The sequence below is a fragment of the Phocoena sinus genome, chromosome 10 (genome assembly GCF_008692025.1).
Source record: "Phocoena sinus isolate mPhoSin1 chromosome 10, mPhoSin1.pri, whole genome shotgun sequence".
Classification (NCBI taxonomy): Eukaryota; Metazoa; Chordata; class Mammalia; order Artiodactyla; family Phocoenidae; genus Phocoena; species Phocoena sinus.
In genome coordinates this window covers 50,890,192-50,903,858 of record NC_045772.1, presented here as the reverse complement: position 1 = coordinate 50,903,858, position 13,667 = coordinate 50,890,192, and the positions used below count along the sequence as shown (strand labels likewise).

Here is a 13,667-nt window from a genome sequence, read left to right as displayed (position 1 = left end):
AATAATTTCATTATCTCATCCTCAGATTTCTCTGTTTTTTCTTTCTAGAACTTCTACTGTATGGATATTGGACCTCCAGAACTGGTTACCTGAATTTCTTATCAGCTCTCCTATTTTCCAACTCATTAATGTTTTGCTCTATTGATTTCTTCAGACTTATAATCCAGTTTTTCTGTTGCATTTCTAGACAAATAAGTAGTGAAGGGTTTTTATTACTACTGGGTGGAGATTGGAGTGGATATCTTGGAATGTTCTTTTCATTGAATCTGGCTCTTATTTCATGGTTGAAATAATGTCTCTTACCGCTGAGAACATTTGTGATTGTTGTCTTCTATCAGTATAGCTTGTTCTTCAAGTTCAGTTGAGCTCAACAAAAATGTATTGAGTCAGACTCTCTTCTCTGTGCTTGGTAATAGGTCAGTCCATGAAATAGTCAATGATACTTGACATTATGAGGATTATATTTGGTAAGGAAGAGGATAGAGACAGATGTAATTGAAAAAAATAAGTAAACTATGTATTATGTGAGAAGGTGGTAAATGCTATGGAAAAGGGGTGGGGGTGAGGTGCAGTTGTAATTTTAAATAGGTGGTCAGGGTAGGCGTCACTGACAAGGTGGCATCTGAGCAAAGATTTGAAGGAGGTCATGAAGTTAAACCACGTGAATAGCTGGGACAAGAGCATTCTAGGTAGAGAGAATAGCCAAGGCCAAAGTTCTAAGGTGGGAGAGGCTGTCCAGCAGGTTTGAGAAACAGGAACAGCAAGGAGGCCAGTGTGGGAGAGTGACAGGAGATGAGGTTAGAGGAGTGATGTGGGCCAGGTCACCTCCTGGGGCCTTCTAGGACTGTGTTATCCAATATGGTAGGCAAATCTGGTCCACCAGCTGTTTTGGTAGATAAATTTTTATTGGAACCCAGTCCCACATTCATTTACATATTGGTTATGGCTGCTCTTGCACTACAAAGGAAGAACAGAGCGGTTGCCATAGAGACCATCTGGCCTACAAAGCTTAAGATACTGATGCTTTGACCCTTCACAGAAAAAGTTTTTTGACCCCCACTCTAAGGTCCATATAGACTTTCAGATTCTAGGTCCACAAACTCATGAAGGGCATTAATGGTTTGTGTCTATTCATACCAGTTGAGTTTTAGAACAAATTTACAGAAGTAAATAAATAAAACTTGCCTCAAGAAGTTTGACAGTTCTTAATGATTTGAGGAAGATTTAAGGACATGGGCAAATGATTAATAGCAGGTTGTGAGGTGAAGGTAGGTGCCCATGTCCCACTTTCGGAGGACAGCTTTGGCTGACAGTCTAATTTTTATCCTCATTCACTCAATGAGACACCTGATAAAGAACAGTGAGCCAGACAGATGTGGTCCTGCCTTCACAGAGCTTACAGTCCAGTGAAGAGTACAGTTAAGAAGGCAGTTGGTGACAGTCCAGTCAGGTAAAAATACTGTGATAGAGGAAGTACAGGGCGCTGGAAAGTACATGGATCAGGCAGCTAATCCGGAAGTAGGCCAGATGGAGGCCAGGGACTGGGGAGCACAGGCAGGATCACAAGCAAGTTCTTTGTGCTTGAGGGAGCCTGGCTCATGGGAAGGAAGGGGGAGAGGAAGGAGGGGGAAGGCCAAGGCGGGCTCTTGAAGGGCTGTAGGAGCCATATTAAGGAGTTAGGACTTTTTTTTTTTTGAGAGCCTGGGAGCCATTAATGGGTTTTAAGCAGAATCTGATGTGACTAGATTTGCATTTGACAAATAGCACTGTGGCTGCTCTCTGTGAAGACAGTGTATTGCAGTAAATGTGGGTACAGGGAGACTGATTATGAGGCTATTAGATTTTTCTCAGTGATATTTAATTGATGATTAAGAACTCAGTTAAGTTTAGGTAGACGTTTACCTGTTTACAAAAATACAGTGTAAAGTATAAAGTCCATGGGGGCATGGGGGGATGGTGCTGTATATCTAGCAAATGTGTTTAACATTTGTAGAATTAAGTATCATTTACATTCATTTCTGAGATTCGGCAGCATTGGAAGGAAGTACTTATCAAACTTTTATAATCTGAGGAGTTGGTTCAAACTCTCTGTGTCCAGCAAGGTAGAAGTGCTTGGTAAGTACGAGGTTTTTTTTTAGTGCAGGTGTGTATTTTCTCCCTGCCTCATCTTGTTGTTTGTCTCCCCACAATTCCTCTTTCAGGCAGAGGAATGTGGGAACGCTGGGAGAGAGAATGGCTCCAACCCCTTCTTAGTTTATGTTGGCACTGAAAATACAGGGACTAAGAATAGCCACAATTTGTTATTGTTTCCTTGACATTGTTTTCTCACAGTTACATGGTGACATTGAGCATTTTTCTTGCCTGTAGTATAGTTCTTGGTTTGTTACACCCAAGAAACAAAGGTTCGTCATTCTCTTTTGTCTTATCTTGATAAGAGTAATAAATGGTTCAACATTGGAAAAATACGGAAAGTAGGAAAAAAAAATCATCCATAGGCCCTCTGTTTGGAAACAGACTGGTTAAATTTTTGGTAGGATTCCCTTCTTGCTTTGTGATTTACTTTGTTTTTGTTACATCTTTATGTGCACTTCGTATTTTTGATCAGAGTAATTTTATTTTGTGTTACATGGTTGTGATCATTTTTTTATATATATGTATCAAGTTTTTAAAATTTTGTTATATTTTAAAGCATATCTGATGTTTGTAACATATATAGATACATGATATAGAAAAATAAATATATACATATATATTTATCTATTTCCTATTATTAGATATTTCAGGTGTCTGTTTTTTGTTATGTAAGTAACAGTGGAGTAAGACATCTATACATAAAGCCCATGCAGCCGTTTCAAATTCTTTTATTAAGGAAGATTTAGCACTGCGTGTGGTTTAAAGTTTATTGCTGGGTTTCTACCTGGATCTATGACACCCAAACTTAGCAGCGTAATTAGAAAATGGGAATTCCAGGATAATGAATGAAATGGAACCCATCAGATGGATTCATTTGAATATTCTGGCCAGGTAGAATGCTCTTGAGAGCACTTTGAGGACTTGTCTCCTTTCTGCCTTCGTAGACTCTCCAGAGACGTGAACCCATTATGCAGTATTAAATCTCCTTCGTGCATTATTTCCCCTCAGGGGTCGGAGGAGAAGACAGTCGTGTATGTGGTTGGGAAGGCGGGCCGCCAGCACTGGCAGCACGTGTACACAGCGGTGACCCGGGGCCGGTGCAGAGTGTACGTCATTGCAGAAGAGTCTCAGCTTCGGAGCGCAATTATGAAAAACAGTGTTCCCAGAAAAACGCGTTTAAAACATTTTTTGCAAAACAAGCTCTCCGAGAGCTGTGCACCTCCAGCAGAGTTTGCATCCCCATCAAAGAGCTCTGAAGACAGCAGGAGACCCAGCACACATCCATCAGCATCCCCACTCCCTACAGCCACAGATGACAGGGTGACAGATTACGTCCCCAGAAGGAGGGCCTCTGTGGCTGATGACACGCTGTTTGCCTCTGCTGAAGGATGGAAATTATCTTCATCTGATGAAGTGCGTACAATTGAGGATCCATCACAATCGAGAGGGTCCAAAAGAACATGTTGCATGAATGCCACTGCAAGTCCAAGCAAAATTCTTATGGTAGGACTGATGTTCAGGTTTTATGTAAATATTGCTGGCCTCAGTGTGCTGATAAATGACTGTGTATTTTTCTTAATGCCACGTAGTGCCGCAGGGCTTAAAAAACAAGTGTTCCCGTCACCTCTATCCCATTTCCTCTCTATTTCTATATATCCTGGTGGATCTTAGCTTGATCTTGGTTGGATGTTTCTCCCTCTGCTTGAGGCTGGCACTCTGGACAGCGTCAGTGGACTGATGGAGGCGGAATGCCAGGAGAAACTTCCTAGTCTTTCTGCATCTTCTTTCCTCCTCTTCCTCATCACCTTCCCCTTCCTTTCGCAGGCCATGGTCCCATTTTTATCTCCACAGCTTCATTGAAGTGGCTGGTGCCAGTCATCTTCTTATCAACTTCAGAGGCCTTTTCTTAGGTCTCATTCTGGACTTTTCCCCCCGACAGTTAACTTTTTTTTTTTTTTTTTTTTTTGCGGTACGCAGACCTCTCACTGTTGTGGCCTCTCCCGTTGCAGAGCACAGGCTCTGGACGCGCAGGCTCAGCGGCCATGGCTCACGGGCCCAGCCGCTCTGCGGCATGTGGGATCTTCCCGGACCGGGGCATGAACCCGTGTCCCCTGCATCGGCAGGCGGACCCTCAACCACTGCGCCACCAGGGAAGCCCCAGTGAACATTTTTAACTGCAGTTGCTGTTGCCACGTTTCCTTCCCTTGGTTTCAGTGTTCCCTTTCCCTCTGACACTTCCCGTCCATCTCTGGCTCGTCTCCCTTTCATGTCTTCCCTCCTTTTCTTCCCTTCCTCTGACTGGAGACATCTCCCCCAGGCTCAGGGCTTCTTTCCCTTGAGAACTGATCCCATTCTCTCAGTTTTAGCTGTCACCTTTGCACTGGTGATTTGGTCAACAAATAGTTTTCAACTGTCCATTGCATTCCAGGCACTGGGCATTCAGCAGTTCAGTGGCTTCAGTGGCTCCCTAGTTCCTGCTGCATAAATTCCAGGCAATCTGGCTTGGCATTTGAGACCTTTCTCTGTTCGATTCCATCTTTCCCAGCATCATTTATTTCCCACTATTCCTTTTTTTTTTCTTTAGTCAATCTAGTCTTCATTTATTCACTACAACTGAACCAAACTTATCCTCATCTCTTCCTTTTGGTTTTTTTGGATTCTTCCTTTTCTCTGCCTCCTCTCTTTCAGCATTTGAAAAAAAGAAACCAAAAAACATAGCTTCTCTGCTAGTCACTGATCTAAATGTTGGAGGGAGAGAAACAGGTCCCTGGCTTCATGGCCATTACATTGTACCAGTGGGTCATAGGCAATCCATACCACAGAAAAGTTTTCAGGTCAAGAAAGATTCTATGAAGAAAATACAGGTAATGAGGTAGGGCATGGTTGGTAGGAATAGGGGGGCAAGAGGTGCTATTCTGCCATGGTGGTCTGGTAAGTCCTTGCTGAGGAGGTTACGTGTGAGCTGAGCAGTAATGATGCAAAGAAGCCAGCGGTTGAGGCCCTGAGGAAGAGCATCCCAGGCAGAGGGTGTAGAACATGCAAAGCTGAGAAGGAATGACCTTATTGGAAGGGGAAGGGAGACCAGTGTGCCTAGCAAATGAGCAAGAGAGAAGATGTGATGATCTCAGAGAGATAGGCAGGACTACAGGAGGCAGCTGGGACCTTATCCTACTTGCCACGGGAATCCATTGGAGAGCTTTAAGCAAAGGTGCGATATCATCTGATTATGCTTGACAAGCATCTCTCTGCTATGGAGAGTGACCTGTGGAAAGGAAGGTGGAAGCAAGAAGACCAGTCAGGGTTGTCCCAGGGAGAGCAGTGAAAGAGCAGCGAGGGTGATGAGAAGTGGTTGGATTCTTGATGCCTGTTGGAGATGGAGTCTATTTGACTTGCTGATTGGATGTGAGGGGATAAAACAAACAGTGACCCAGGACGATTCCTGGATTTCTGCCTGAAGCAACTTGGTGAATTGTAGTGCCGTTTCTTGAGATGGGAAAGATAATAGGAGAACTGGGTTTGGGGAAGTGGAGAGTTCTCTTTCGGCATGTTATGTTTAAGTTATTAATTAGATGTATATGTGGACTTGTTGAGAAAGGCAGTGGTTGGTAGAGAAGTTTAGAGCCTCAGGGTAGGTTAGGGAGGGAAATGTCCATTTAGGTGTCATTAGCATGTAGTGGTGGGTTCATTTCAGGAGATGCCACAGATAGAGGAGGAGGCCTTAAGACTGAGTTCTGGGGGTACTCCTAACTTTCAGAGGTCTGGCAGAGGAGGAAGAACTGGCAAAGGTGACTGAAAAGAAGTATGAGTGAGAGAAAAGGAAGACTAGGGTGGTGGGAGGGGACAAAAGTCTACCTAGGGTGGACTGGTCGGAGACTAGGGGGTGAGAGAGTGGAGGAAGCAGTAGAGGCAGGGTTCTTGAAGGTTGCTATGAAAAGGAGCAGAGAGGGCTTCCCTGGTGGCGCAGTGGTTGAGAGTCCATCTGCCGATGCAGGGGACATGGGTTCATGCCCCGGTCCGGGAAGATCCCACATGACGTGGAGTGGCTGGGCCCGTGAGCCATGGCTGCTGAGCCTGCGCGTCCAGAGCCTGTGCTCCGCAGCGGGAGAGGCCACTACAATGAGAGGCCCGTGTACCACAAAAAAAAAAAAAAAAAAAGAAAAAGAAAAAAGAAAAGGAGCAGAGAGATAGGGCTGTATCTGGATGGAGAACTCATGGTCAAGGAAGGATTTATTGATTTATTTATTTTGGATGGGTACATTAAAGCATCCTAGGGTATTGATGGAATGGTCCAATGGAAAACAAGAAATTCATGATTCAGAGAGAGGGGATAATTGTAGGAATGGAGTCCTAAAGTGGGTGAGATGGGAAAATCCAGAGCATAAGTAGAGGAGTTTCCCTTAGATAGGATTGGGGACATTGTGGGGTGTGTGTGTGTGTGTGTGTGTGTGTGTGTGTGTGTGTGTGTGTGTACACACACATATATGTATACACATGCATATAATGGAATATTACTCAGCCATAAAAAAGAAAGTGATAAAAGTGGACATAGAAAAAAGAGTTTTCCCTTTTTTTCTTCTTCAAAATAGTAGGATCACTGCTGATTCTAAGTTTCATTCAGTACTCGAGATCAACTCTGCTGAGATGGAATTTCCATCTCAACAAAGCATCTTTTTTTTTTTTTAATTAACTTTGTTACCTCTTACAAAGACCCTGAGATAAATAAAGCTTTTGACCTGGAGCAGAAAACAGAAGCAGTTCCAAGGAAAGAGTCTTTTTCTAAAAGTTTCTTGCTTTTTATTTCTTAGCACCAACATGGGGTGGGTGGATCATGGTTTATAGGATGGTACGAAGAGAAATTGGCAGCACTATTTATCATCAGTTTTGAGCTTGCCAAAGCTTTTAAGCTCTGGGGGAGGCTAATGTCCCTGAAGGTCTGGAGCGCAGAGTGACGCTGGGGGGCTGCCCAGTGTGGGTTGTTCTCACTGCATGATGGCAGCAGTATAAGCAAAGTCCTCTAACTGAAGAGGATGAGTTTTCTCACAAGTTTTGCCCCAAGTATGTGGCATTTACAGGAATCCCTAGAAATGAGGAAACTAGAATTCAAAGCTTCAGGACTTCTATAAATTAGGGACCTCTTTGTCTCGTAATTCCAGACTTTCAGATGCATTGAGATGTGTCATTTGTGAAAGATCAAATTCGATGACAAGGGCTGCCCACATATCCATCCTTCACATTTGTATTGCTACCTAAGGGCTAAACCAGTATTGAGATTCTACAAATACCAATGACTAAAATACCTGAGCCCCTCCCTCCTAGAAGAAAGCTTTTGCTTTTCTGTCAATTAATAGCTTTGGGTTTGGAGAAAAGTCCTCAAAGAAAATGTTGACCTGATTATTTTTTTTTCCTTTTGCCTAGCTTCCCACCATCAAAGAAAAAAAGGGATGGGTGACAAAAATGACCCTTAAAATAAAAACATATGTGTAAAATATTGCTAAAATTTATCATGTTTAAAGCAGGATTTCGGGAATTTTTTGAAAGAAAATGACATTTTTACTTAAAAATAAAAAAAGCTAGGAAAGACATAATTACATAGTTCCTGAATAAAGAAAGTCCTTGTCTTACTCAGAGTTCCCTAGAGAAACAGAACCAATAGGGTGTGTCTCCATCTATCTATCTATCTAGGCTATTTAATTTAACCTATCTATCTGAATTTATTTTAAGGAGTTGGCTTATGCCATTGTGAAGGCTGGTATTAGTAGAGTCCAAAATCTGCAGGTGAGCTGGCAGATAGGAGGCTCAGAGAAGAGTTGATGTTGCATTTCAAGTTCCGAAGGTAGTTTGCTGGCAGAATTCCTTCTTCCTGGGGGGAGGTCAGTCTTTTTTCTGTTAAGGCTTTCAGTTGATTGGATGAAGCCCACCTACATTATGGAGAGTAATCCACTTTACTCAGTCGGCTGATTTAAACGTTGATCTCATCTAAAAAGTACCTTCAAAGAAACGTCTAGAACAGTATTATTCAACCAAATATCGGGGTACTGTGGCTTAGCCAAGTTAACACATGAAATTAACCATCACCGTCCTCTAAATTGAACAGATTTAGCGTGATGAATGATGAGTCGAGTTTTGCTAATTTTTCTCTTTCCCTGTGGTGGTGAATCTTCTTCATGACTGTACTGGTCCATTGACTGGTGCTTGGGAATCACTAACAGTACCAAGAGTATACTTGAGGTGTACTTGCAGTGTATCGTCTTAACCACACCTACAGCTGGCGTCGTGGACTGGGCAGCCAGTCATACAGGGCTTCGTGCTTAGAAGGAACCCATGCTTGTTTTAATGTTCTCTGCTTGTCATCTTGAAATTCTTAATTTTTGAACAAGGGGCCCACATTTTAATTTTGCACTGCCAAATTATGTAGTGGACCCTGTCCACACTTTTAGAAATTAAATGTATGTACTCAGTTAGCAAACAGTCACTTCTACATGCCAGTCCTGGAAGTGGGTAGTGGCGTTACCACAGTGAGCGAAAGCAGGATGACAGCTGACGGCTCTGGTCTGCTCCAGGCTTCCATGGGGTGGGCAAATGTATGATGTCTTCTGAGAAGCAGTCAGAGGGAATAGAATTACACAGGGTAGACTGACTATATTTTTATAAAATTAACTTCATTTTTATTGTTCCAACAGGTGGAAGAATCATCTCCCCAAGTGTCTTCTAAACTTCAGAATTTGAGACTAAATAGTTTAACCCCCAGGCAACTTTTCAAACCTACAAATAATCAAGAAACTTAGTTTTATTTCAGATTGCTCAAAGTAATTGTCTATTTTTTTCCATTCAACACAAAATGAACGTCATAGCTTCAAAGGATCAAGACAAAAGAGGATGTCTATTAACTGGAGTTTTATTTTAAGGCATTTGTGTTAGCAGATGTTTTAAAATCATTTCATCCAAGAAAACCTTAGTGATTTTGACATCTGTCATCAGGAGAACTGACAGCACTGGTCATATATGAGGGAAAAATATGTTATATATTTTTTTAAAAAAACCTCTGTACTTTTAAAAGTGTTTTATTTTTAGAATAATGCCTTATTAATTTCCATCATCGTTGTGGGTGATCCTTGCCATTGGGTTGAAGCACTGGTAAAGATAAACTGTAATTATATCTCTTAAATTACTGACACATATTCTAGGACATTGTGTCTTCTGCAAAGTGGTCATCTCGCAAGGCTGCTACTTGCTCCATCACTGCTGCCTGGGCCTACCTGGTACATTTTCCTGGAAATTCCTGCTGAGCTGGAAGCACGTTGGGTTTTGTTTTTGTTTTCTTAATTTGAGATATAATTGACATAGGACATTGGGTAAGTTTAAGGTGTGCACCATGTTGATTCACTACTTCTATATTGCAATATAATCACCACTGTAGCATTAGCTAATATGTCTATCATGTCACATAGTTATCATTTCTTCTGAGAGTATATTGTTTTAAAGATATTCCACTTTGAAAATTTTTTTTTCCTCAGTGATTTGGTTTTTTTGCATTTACTATTAAATGGTAAAAGAAAAAGTTAGGAAAAATTTACCTGTTATCCCAGTGTTTTAAAAATGGCCTTCCTGAGATATAATTCACATACAGTTCACCCGTTTACATAGTTGAGTGGCTTTTAGTAAATTCACCACAATTGATTTTAGGACATTTTTATCATCCCCCAAAGAAACCCTGTACCTCTTAACTCTAATCCCTTTTCCGCTTCAGCCCTAGAACTGCTAATCTATTTTGTCTCTATTGATTTGCCTATTTCAGACATTTCGTATAAATGGAATCATACAATATATGATCTCTTGTTACTGACTTTGACTTAGAATAATGTTTTCAGACTTCATCCACATTGTAACATGTAACAGTGCTTCATCCCTCTCCCTTTTTTAAAGTTTGAAAAAAAAATTATGTACAAAGAACTAGCATTATTTCTTTTATTGGGTGTATGTCTTGGATAATCCGTTCAAGGAGTGTCATTTTATCCAGCTTGATGAAGCCTATATCTTTCGTGTACTGATGGAAAAACTGGCGGCATATATTGAGGTAATATTTCCAGATCAGACCATGCTGGTTTGAGCTGATGTGGCGAGATCAGGAACCTTGGCTGAATTTTTGCAGGTAGCTCTAGTATAGTTGCTCATGACCCATCCTGCTTTCAGGAGTGCAGTGAGGTGGAAGGCCTTCATTTCTTTTTATTACGAAATATTCCATTGTATGCATATGGTATGTTGAATTTATCCATTCATTAGTTGATGGACATGTGGGTTGTTTCCTCTTTTTGGCTATCATAACTAATGTTGCTTTGAACATCTGTGTACAAGTTTTTGTGTGGGTATATATTTTCATTTCTTCTAAGTATATACCTAGGAATGGAATTGCTGGTCGTATGGTAACTCTATGTTTAACCTTTTGAGGAAATGCTAAACTGTTTTCCAAAGCAGCTGTACCATTTTATATTTACACCAGCAGTGTGTGAGGGTTCCAGTTTCTCCATTGTCTCCAGCATTTGTTATTATCTGACTTTTTAATTATAGCCATCTTCATGGATATGAAGTGACATAATGGTTTTGATTTGCTTTTCCCTTATGACTAATGATGTTGATCACCTTTTCGTGTGTTTATTGGCCATTTGTATGTCTTCAGAGAAATGTCTATTCAGATCCTTTGTCCACTCAAAAATTGGTTTATTTTCCTTTTTATTATTGAGTATGAGTTCTTAATATATTCTACATACCAGTCTCATTAGAAACATTATTTACAAACATTTTTAATTGTGATGATGTCCAGTGTATGTATTTTTGTTGTTATTGCTTGTGCTATTGGTGCTACATCTGAGAAACCAATGCTTATTTAAAGTCATGAAGGCTTACTCCTATTTTTTCTTACAAGAGTTAAATAGTGCTAGGTGTTACATTTAATCTTGGATTCATTTCGAGTTAATTTTTTTATATGGTGGGGTAGGAGCCCAACTTTATTCTTCTGCATGTGGCTCTCCAGTTGTTCCAGTTCCATTTCTTGAAGTGACTATTTCTCCATTGAATTGTGTTGGCATCCTTGTCAAAAAATCAGTTGATTATAAATGTGAGGATTTATTTCTGGATTCTCTATCTATTCCATTTATCCAAACATCTGTCCTTATGCCAGCACCATGAGTCTTCATTAGTTTTGCAGGTTTGAAATCAACAAATGTGGGGACTTACCTGGTGGTCCAGTGGTTAAGACTCCACACTTCCACTGCAGTGGGTGCAGGTTCAATCCCTGGTCAGGGAACCAAGATAAGATTCCTGCATGCTGTGTGGTGCAGCCAAAAAACAAAAGGAAATCAAGAAATGTGAGTCCTTCAATTTACTCCTCTCTTTCAAGATCTTTTGGCTCTTCTGGGTCCCTTGCTTTTCGTATGAATTTTAGGATCAGCTTGTCAATTTTATTGACAGAGGAGCCAACTGGGATTTTGTTGAATCTATATATCTGGGGAGTATTGCCATCTTAACAATATTAAGTCTTCTGATCTATAAACATGGGATGTCTTTCTATTTATGTCTTCTTTCATTTCTTTCAACGATGTTTTATAGCTTCAGAGTATAGTTTTATGCTGTTATTTAATTGAAGTATAGCTGATTTACAATGTGTTAGATTCAGGTGTAAAGCAAAGTGATTGAGTTATCTATATTTATAGATACATAGTATATTCTTTTTCAGATTCTTTTTTTTTTTTTTTTTGCGGTACGCGGGCCTCTCACTGTTGTGGCCTCTCCCGTTGCGGAGCACAGGCTTCGAATGCGCAGGCTCAGCGGCCATGGCTCACGGGCCCAGCCGCTCCGCGGCACGTGGGATCTTCCCGGATCGGGGCACGAACCCATGTCCCCTGCACTGGCAGGCGGACTCTCAACCACTGCGCCACCAGGGAAGCCCTTCAGATTCTTTTTTATTGAAGGTTATTAAAAGACATTGAATATAGTTCCCTGTGCTATACAATAGGTCCTTGTTGCTTATCTATTTTATGTATAGTAGTGTGTATGTGCTAATCTCAAACTCCTAATTTATCCATCCCCACCCCTTTCCCATTTGGTAACCGTAAGTTTGTTTTCTGTGTCTGTTTGTGTTTTGTAAATCAGTTCATTTCTATTATTTTTTAAGATTCCACATGTAAGTGATATCGTATAATATTTATTGTTGTCTGACCTCATTTAGTATGATAATCTCTTAAGTCCATCCATGTTGCTGCAAATGGCATTATTTCATTCCTTTATATGGCTGAGTAATCTTCCATTATATGTATATGTGTGTGTGTGTGTGTGTGTGTGTGTGTGTGTGTGTGTGTGTGTGTGTACATATATGTGTATATATATACATACCACATCTTCTTTATCCATTCATCTATCCATGGACGTTTAGGTTGCTTCCATGTCTTGACCACTGTAAATAGTGCTGGTATGAACATAGGGATGTATGTATCTTTTTGAATTAGAGTTTTCTCTGGATATATGCCCAGGTGTGGAATTGTTCAACCATATGGTAACTCCATTTTTAGTTTTTTAACAAACTTCCATACTGTTCTCCATAGTGCCTTCACCAGTTTACATTCCCACCAACAGTGCAGGTAAGTTTCCTTTTCTCCACACCCTCTCCAGCATTTATTATTTGGAGACTTTTGGGTGATGCCATTCTGACCGGTGTGAAGTGATTACTTCATTGTAGTTTTGATTTGCATTTCTCTAATAATTAGTGATGTTGAACATCTTTTCATGTGCCTGTTGGCCATCTGTATGTCTTCTTCAGAGAAATATCTATTTAGGTTTTCTGCCCATTTTTTGATTGGGTTCTTTTTTTTTTTTTCATATTGAGCTCTATAACCTGTCTGCATATTATGGAAATTAATACCATGTCAGTGACATCATTTGCAAATATTTTCTCCCATTCTATAGGTTGTCTTTTCATTTTGTTTCCTTTGCTGTGCAAAAGCTTTTAGTTTATTGAGGTCCCATTTGTATATTTTTGCTTTTGTTTCCACTACCTGAGGGGACAGATCCAAAAAAATTATTGCTGCTATTTATGTTAGACAGTGTTCTGCCTATGTTTTCCTCCAAGAGTTTTAAAATATGGTCTTACATTTAGGTCTTTAATCTGTTTTGAGTTTATTTTTGTATATGGTGTTAGAGAATGTTCTAATTTCATTCTTTTACATGTAGCTGTCCAGTTTTCCCAGCACCACTTATTGAAGAGACTGTCTTTTCTCCATTGTATATTCTTGCCTCCTTCATCGTAGACTGACTGTAAGTGTGTGAGTTTATTTCTGGGCATTGTATCCTGTTTCACTGATCTATGTGTTTGTTTTTGTGCCGGTACCATACTGTTTTGATGACTGTAGCTTTGTAGTATAGTCTGAATCCAGGGAGCATGATTCCTCCAACTTTGTTCTTCTTTTTCAAGCTTGTTTTGGCTGTTTTGGTCTTTTGTGTTTCTATACAAATTAAAAATTTTTTTTTTCTAGTTCTGTAATTTG

At 40.4% G+C, this 13,667-nt stretch overlaps 1 protein-coding gene and 1 pseudogene across 2 annotated transcripts in view; one reads left to right on the top strand and one right to left on the bottom strand.

Annotated features, from left to right (window-relative positions):
- The window catches only part of HELB (DNA helicase B), a 52,682-nt gene extending 40,895 nt beyond the window's left edge, over positions 1–11,787 (top strand). Inside the window, exons 12-13 of one of the 2 annotated variants that reach the window (XM_032645740.1) lie at positions 3,142–3,636; positions 8,814–11,787. In XM_032645740.1, the coding sequence (XP_032501631.1) occupies positions 3,142–3,636; positions 8,814–8,918 (600 nt within the window). In that variant the 3' untranslated portion in view covers positions 8,919–11,787. The remainder of the gene's footprint in view (positions 1–3,141; positions 3,637–8,813) is intronic. The other variant, XM_032645741.1, reaches the window with a different exon arrangement.
- Positions 10,070–10,312, bottom strand: LOC116760613 (annotated as a pseudogene).
- Positions 11,788–13,667: the final 1,880 nt, after the last annotated feature.